A 6,914-nucleotide genomic window follows, 5' to 3' on the forward strand; every position below is an offset into this window, starting at 1 on the left:
TTTAATGGTTAGCTACTGTTCGAACTAAAATGGCTAATGAGCTAGCTAACTTTGACACATAGCTAGTTATTTGGTAGCTAATGGGACAATGTGCCTCTAAACTTGAACTAGCCTACACCCATTTGCTGCAGAAAATGGCAGCTTAACGTTATATTCAACCAGCACAACTTTGTCTACTTCAGCCTTTGTAATTGCAGTGTAACGTCTAAGTAATGCATAGTGCATTGCGTAGCTAGTACTACTGAGATAAATGGATAGTTAGCTAACGCTTAGTTGAACCAGCACTAAATGATGATTTTGAATATATATTTTCTTTGTTAACAGAGGCAAAATGCTGTTGCGTGTTCAGCTCGGGAAGAGCAGAAATACGTCAAGCTGTCTGAGCTGACATTCAATGCTTTCTTGAAAGAAGGTAGGTATAATAGGTTAAAGCAATACATATCACCCTAATGACAAAATAATACAGCATTAAGCTATTATCTTATGATATCTATTTAGGTCTATAGTCATTTCTGCTGTGCTTTATATTTTCAGTAACATAAAATCAGGTGCAGATCCTTGTCTTTCATCATTTTGTGAACACATGAGGCAACCTTAAGTATGAACTTGGATTCTTGTGAGAAGGGAATGCATGTTTTTCTTTTTTTTTTTTTTTTTTTAACAGTGTGTCTAAAATTCAACATACCAGAAAGCAGAAAGCCAGACATTAAGGTGTATGACCAGTCTGACACAGAAGTTGACTCAGATGTTTTTGAAGAATTAGTAAAGGAGTCACCTGGAACTTTCAGAATCATGCTGGGCAATGGACTTGGTATTCATTCATTCAATTAGTTTTTTAGTTTAAAGGCCAGAATGAGAACCTTTATTGTCTTAAAAATAACAGTTTATTGTAATATGTTTCTATGTTTTGCACAAATTTCATAATGAACAGATACCTCTCATTCATCATCATGCTCGGGTACATCTGATGACACCATCATTCTGAATTTCACTGTGTGTGACGATGTTGAAGAAGTAGCGGCTGGCGAAGGAAGCCAGCCTAAAAGGCCATGCCACATAAACTATGAGGCAAAAGCAGTAAGTGGTGAACATTGCTGTTAAGTCCAATCTGAATGTTGTTTCATCATGTGACAGCATTACATATTGTTTTACAATTACGGAAAGCACATTTCTTTCCACCTATAGCTGATTGAAAAAATCCTAACATCAAAGCCTGGTGGTGAACGCATTATGCAAGAGTATGGAAAAACCAAATCTCTGACAGATGCCACCAGAAGACAGATGCTCAACATACTTGCTGCTGAGATGACAGAAACACATGGGTAAGCATTAAGCATATAGATGGGCTGTAAAGAAACATTGTTATTATTTTCCGGTTATTAATTATGTAAAATGTGTTGTGCAATATCAATTCAGTGTGATGTTAACTTTGAATTCATATGCTAGGACATCCCCCCCCAAAAGTGTCAGAGTGATGTATGCACAGGGGATAGTAGCTTTGTTTCCCTATCTAGAAGACCCATACTCACAACATGGATATGTAAGTAAATGGGTTATTGCAACATTATGCACATATTCACTCTATGAAATGGGAATAGTACTCCTTTATAATTTATTTATAATAATATAGGATCATTACTACGATCCGGAGAGTGGTTCCGGATACCTTGCATGGCGATTGAAGACCATACAAAGAAAAACAGCAGAGGAAAGAGGTGCCTCAGTCAGCAAATCTCCTAAAGGTATGTTTTCTGATCAGTGACATGTAATTATAATGGTGACCTGTGAATTGTACAGAAAGGATTTCTTAACACTGTATTTTGTCTTAAGTTGGTGGGCCAGGCCGTGATCGTCAGCCCTTCACCTATGACAGAGAGCCATCTGATGAGGATGTGGAAGCAGCTATTGCTGTTTTGAGACACTCTGCTGATGAAAACACTGTCCGTGAGAAGATGAAAATGACCTTCATATATCGGCAAGCAATGGTCAACGATGAAGCCAAATCATCAGATGTCTTCTCGGTCTTCCCAAGATTTCTGGACACACCAGGACTGGTATGACAACTTAATTCACTGCATCACCAAAAATATCCAATGAAGAATAAGGTAACACTCATTATTTCTGTCTTTGTGTGTTACATTGCAGATAGAACAAGATTTCAGACTTCTGTTTGGTGAGGCCACAGCCAACAAATTCTTGGAGAAGTGGCCAACCACTTTCAAAGCAAAAGTAATAAAGGAAAGCCATGGACTTGTATCCACCACAGAACTCTTGGATTTGATGCGCAATGCTGAGTCAGCTGCTGAAGTTGAGAATGGTATGAATGAACTGTTTTACTTTTTATGTGGATAATGTAGGTGTGCATTATATGTCCATAATGGTGCAAGTTGTGAATAAGAATGTTATGCTACGGCACAATGTTAACCAGGTTTTTATTTACTTATTTGTAGGCTGGGACAGTGACATGTCTGCCATCTTGCTGCTGCTACATTTGCTACCACCATCTGCACAAGGTAGAAAGAGGCCGGGAAAGATGTCTGCATATCAAGCTGTAGATCAGCTCATCAGATTTCAAAAGGTATGCTTAACAGTTGTTTAAAATATATATTCCATCATCTCAATCTTGTGCACAGTTTGAGGTGATCTTATCTATTGTCAGAGGTTAGTCACCAAAACAATTCTGTTGAATGTGTTTTTTTTGTAGGTTGGAACCAGTGTGCAGCAGCATCTTGACAACATCACCCAAAGCAGTCAGCCCTACCTTCTCGCCCAGGGATCCACACAGAGCAGCATTCACTCCTACTTCATTGTGGTTGACAAGCATGCTCTTCCATGCAAGGCAACAGGTTCAGTAGGAGCTTTTGACGAAGTCTTTAAAGCCCATTACGTATTTGGCACGTCATACAGTTCTTCCTTGAGCAGCTTTTTTCACTTTTGTGCAAACAACCATCTATAACATCGACATGGGGGAAACAAAGGAGACTCCTAGAGTTGCTGAGTTGCGAGCAAGAATGGTGCGTTAGTTGAGATAAAACTATGAAGTGTTTTCTTTGCAAAAGTGACCATGGAAGTCCAAACAACCTTGTTAAGCACCTTAAGATAATTCATGGGCTATGTACAGGCAGGACTCTTTTTCTGAAATGTGGTCAAGAAGGATGCTCACGTTCTTTTGGTAGCTTTTCTGGTTTTAGAAAACATCTTAACAAGTGCCACGGAGAAAGTTTAGTAGATTCTATAGAAGATGATCTTTCAGACCCTCAAAGTACCGTCAACACCAGTAATATTTCTCATGTTGAAGTGTCGACTGAATGTTTAGAGGCTGAGTCAGAGTTATCTTCGCCATACATTGTAAATAGTTGTGCAGCTGTTATTTCTGATCTAAAGGCAGCAGGTGTTGGTCAAAGTACAGTAAATACTGTAGTGATTTCCATGGAAGAGATTGTTCAAGATATTCATCAGCATGCTAAAGAAACAGTGATAAAGCATGTATTTAGTAATGAAAGAGAAACAGAAATGTGCAAGAAAGTTGAGGCGTGTTTTGAGGGGTTAGAGAATCCTTTCACAGTTCTAAATTCGGAATACAAGCGATCAAAATTTATGACTGCCAAGTGGGAAATAGTAGAACCAGTTGAATGTGTGATTGGTTCAAGATTTGACACAAGACGAAATAAAAAGACTGGAACATATGATCAGGTAGTAGTTCAAGATAAATTCATGTATATTCCAATTTTATCTACACTGCAGTCAATATTTAAAAGTCAGTATTTTGCAGAAATGTTGCAAAGCTCAGCTACCAGCAACTCTAGACTGAGAGATATTTGTGATGGATCTTTTTTTATAAGTCACCCCCTGTTCTCAACTGAGAAGCAGACAATACAGGTCCAGATGTTCTATGATGATTTTGAGGTCGCCAACCCATTGGGTTCCAAGCGAGGTATTCATAAATTGGGTGGAGTATATTTTACTTTAAGAAACTTCTCTCCAAAATGGAATTCTTTTTTGGCTAACATACACCTGTGCGCCTTATTTCATACTCAAGATGTTAAACGATATGGTTTTAGTGAAATTTTTGCTCCCATTGTTCGAGACATTAAAGTGTTAGAGAGCGATGGTATTGAGATTCCATTATACAGTGGTTATGTACGTGGCACTGTAGTACAGGTAACAGGTGATAATTTGGGTTTGCATAGTTTGTTTGGTCTGGTGGAGTCTTTCAGTGCAAGGTACTGTTGCAGGTTCTGTTTAGCAGAAAAGGAGGACTTTCAAACAGAATTCTCTGAAGATTCTTCCAAAATAGTTTTACGCACCAAAGATATGCATACTGCTCACTGTCAAGAAATGGCTTGTAATCCATCCCTTCCGTATGTTTTTGGTGTGAAAAGGTCATGCATATTAAATTCATTGAGGTATTTTCACACAACTGAGAACTTCTCAGTTGATGTGATGCATGATGTGTTAGAAGGGGTTGGCCAGTACGAATTGAAGTTATTATTTCTGTATTTGAATGAAAAACATGTTACATCAGGAGAAATACATTCAAGAATACAAAGTTTTGATTATGGTTTCACAGAGAGAAATAACAGGCCTGTGACTGTTAATTTAAGTGAAGGATCTAATGATCTGGGACTGAATGCAATTCAGTCCTGGTGCTTACTTAGGAATGTTCCTCTTATCTTTGGAGATTTGGTAACTTCTACTGACCAACACTGGGGCCTGCTTCTTTTATTATTGCAAATAATTAACATTATATTCTCGCCCATGTTATCTCAAGGTCTATGTGTATATTTAAAACATTTGATTGTTGATCACCATACACTGTTTAAGAAGTTGTATCCTCAGAAAAAACTTTTACCAAAGCACCATTTTCTTATCCACTATCCCCGCTGCATCCAGAAAATAGGGCCTGTACTTCATAGTTGGTGTATGAGGTATGAAGGCAAACATAATTTTTTCAAAAAACAGCTTAAATCGTTTAAAAATATTACCAAAACGCTGGCAAAAAAAGCATCAGAATCATATGGCATATAGTTGGCGAAGATCAACAACTTTTAGTCGGTTAGATATTGGTCCAGGAAAAATGGTGGCTTTAAATATGGTAAAAGGAGGTTCTGAAATTGCTTTGGCAATGCAAGTGCCCAGTAGCATTCAGGTTATGAAGGTTAATTGGGCTAAACATAATGGGTATGTTTATCGCCCACACTTGGTTATCTGTGGCGAAGTTGACTCTGAAGTGCCCTTGTTTTATCAGATTGAGTCAGTTCTGATAATGTGTGAAAAACTGTTACTACTCACAGTGCCTTTAGTTACAGTAACTTTTCAAGAACATTTCCATGCATATGAGGTGATCAGATCAAAGCATGATTTAGTTTTTTTTCATGTCGACAACCTGCACTACCCTAGACCTTTTGACATACAAAGGTCATATGGAGGAAATGACACAGCTCTCCTTGTTGTGCCATATTGCTTTCTCTGGTGAACATTTTTATGATGTTATACTTCTGTCATAGACAAGGCAATGGGTGTACAATGTAAATTCACGGACATTGAAATTATACTTTTTTTTCAATAAATGTGGGTGCTCTCATCTTGTATTATTGTGCTTTGTTTTATTTGATAGTATTGATATTTCTATAATTCAGTAACACTACATCATATGATTTAAATTAAAAAATTAAAAACACTGTAGAGAAATGAAAAGTAAATATCATTACACTTTAAAGTGTCATTTTTTAAAGTAAAATTGTAGTTGACTTAACTCTATACAGTGTAATCATATTACTCTCAACAGTGTGATTAAACTACAGTGTTAAATATTTTGACACATTTCATTGTTATTTTTTACACAATATGGAGTAGAATTAACTCTAAAAGTTTTACACTGACCAAAGAGTACATTTTACACTGATTTTGAGTGGGACCAAATGTTATCTGAAACAGAGTTAAATTCAACTCGATAGGAGTTAAATTAACACTTCTGTTTTTACTGTGTGGTGGGGGAGGGAGAATATGGTGGGGGAGGGGAGAAGATGGTGGGGGAGGAGAAGATGGTGGGGGAGGGAGAGGATGGTGGGGGAGGGGAGAAGATGGTGGGGGAGGGGAGAAGATGGTGGGGGAGGGGAGAAGATGGTGGGGAGAAGATGGTGGGGGAGGGGGAAGATGGTGGGGGAGGGGAGAAGATGGTGGGGGGAGGGGGGAAGATGGAGGGGAGAAGATGGTGGGGAGGGGAGAAGGTGGTGGGGGAGGAAGAAGATGATGGGGGAGGGGAGAATATGGTGGGGGGAGGGGGAAGATGGTGGGGGAGGGGGGAAGATGGTGGGGGAGGGGATAAGATGGTGGGGGAGGGGGAAGATGGTGGGGGAGGGGAGAAGGTGGTGGGGGAGGGAAGAATATGGTGGGGGAGGGGAGAAGATGGTGGGGGAGGGGGAAGATGGAGGGGAGAAGATGGTGGGGGAGGGGGGAAGATGGTGGGGGAGGGGGGAAGATGGAGGGGGAGGGGGAAGATGGTGGGGGAGGGGAAGATGGTGGGGAGGATAAGATGGTGGGGGAGGGGGAAGATGGTGGGGGAGGGGAAAGATGGTGGGGAGGGGATAAGATGGTGGGGGAGGGGGAAGATGGTGGGGGAGGAGGGAAGATGGTGGGGGAGGGGGAAGATGGAGGGGAGGGGGGAAGATGGTGGGGGAGGGGAGAGGATGGTGTGGGAGGGGAGAAGATGGTGGGGGAGGGGGAAGATGGTGGGGGAGGGGAGAAGATGGTGGGGAGAAGATGGTGGGGGAGGGGGAAGATGGTGGGGAGAAGATGGTGGGGGAGGGGGGAAGATGGTGGGGGAGGGAAGAATATGGTGGGGAAGGGGGAAGATGGAGGGAGAAGATGGTGGGGGAGGGGGAAGATGGTGGGGGAGGGGGAAGATGGAGGAG

At 40.8% G+C, this 6,914-nt stretch overlaps 1 protein-coding gene across 1 annotated transcript; it reads left to right on the top strand.

The window, feature by feature from the left end:
• Positions 1-358: 358 nt before the first annotated feature.
• LOC121555062 lies at positions 359-3,226 on the top strand. Its single transcript, XM_045212024.1, has 11 exons — positions 359-412; positions 665-811; positions 932-1,077; positions 1,186-1,322; positions 1,447-1,540; positions 1,631-1,742; positions 1,831-2,054; positions 2,146-2,317; positions 2,451-2,578; positions 2,705-2,894; positions 3,192-3,226. The coding sequence occupies exons 2-11, from the start codon at positions 793-795 to the stop codon at positions 3,224-3,226; spliced, it is 1,257 nt and encodes a 418-aa protein (XP_045067959.1). The 5' UTR covers positions 359-412; positions 665-792.
• Positions 3,227-6,914: the final 3,688 nt, after the last annotated feature.

Source organism: Coregonus clupeaformis, chromosome 40, assembly GCF_020615455.1.
Source record: "Coregonus clupeaformis isolate EN_2021a chromosome 40, ASM2061545v1, whole genome shotgun sequence".
Classification (NCBI taxonomy): Eukaryota; Metazoa; Chordata; class Actinopteri; order Salmoniformes; family Salmonidae; genus Coregonus; species Coregonus clupeaformis.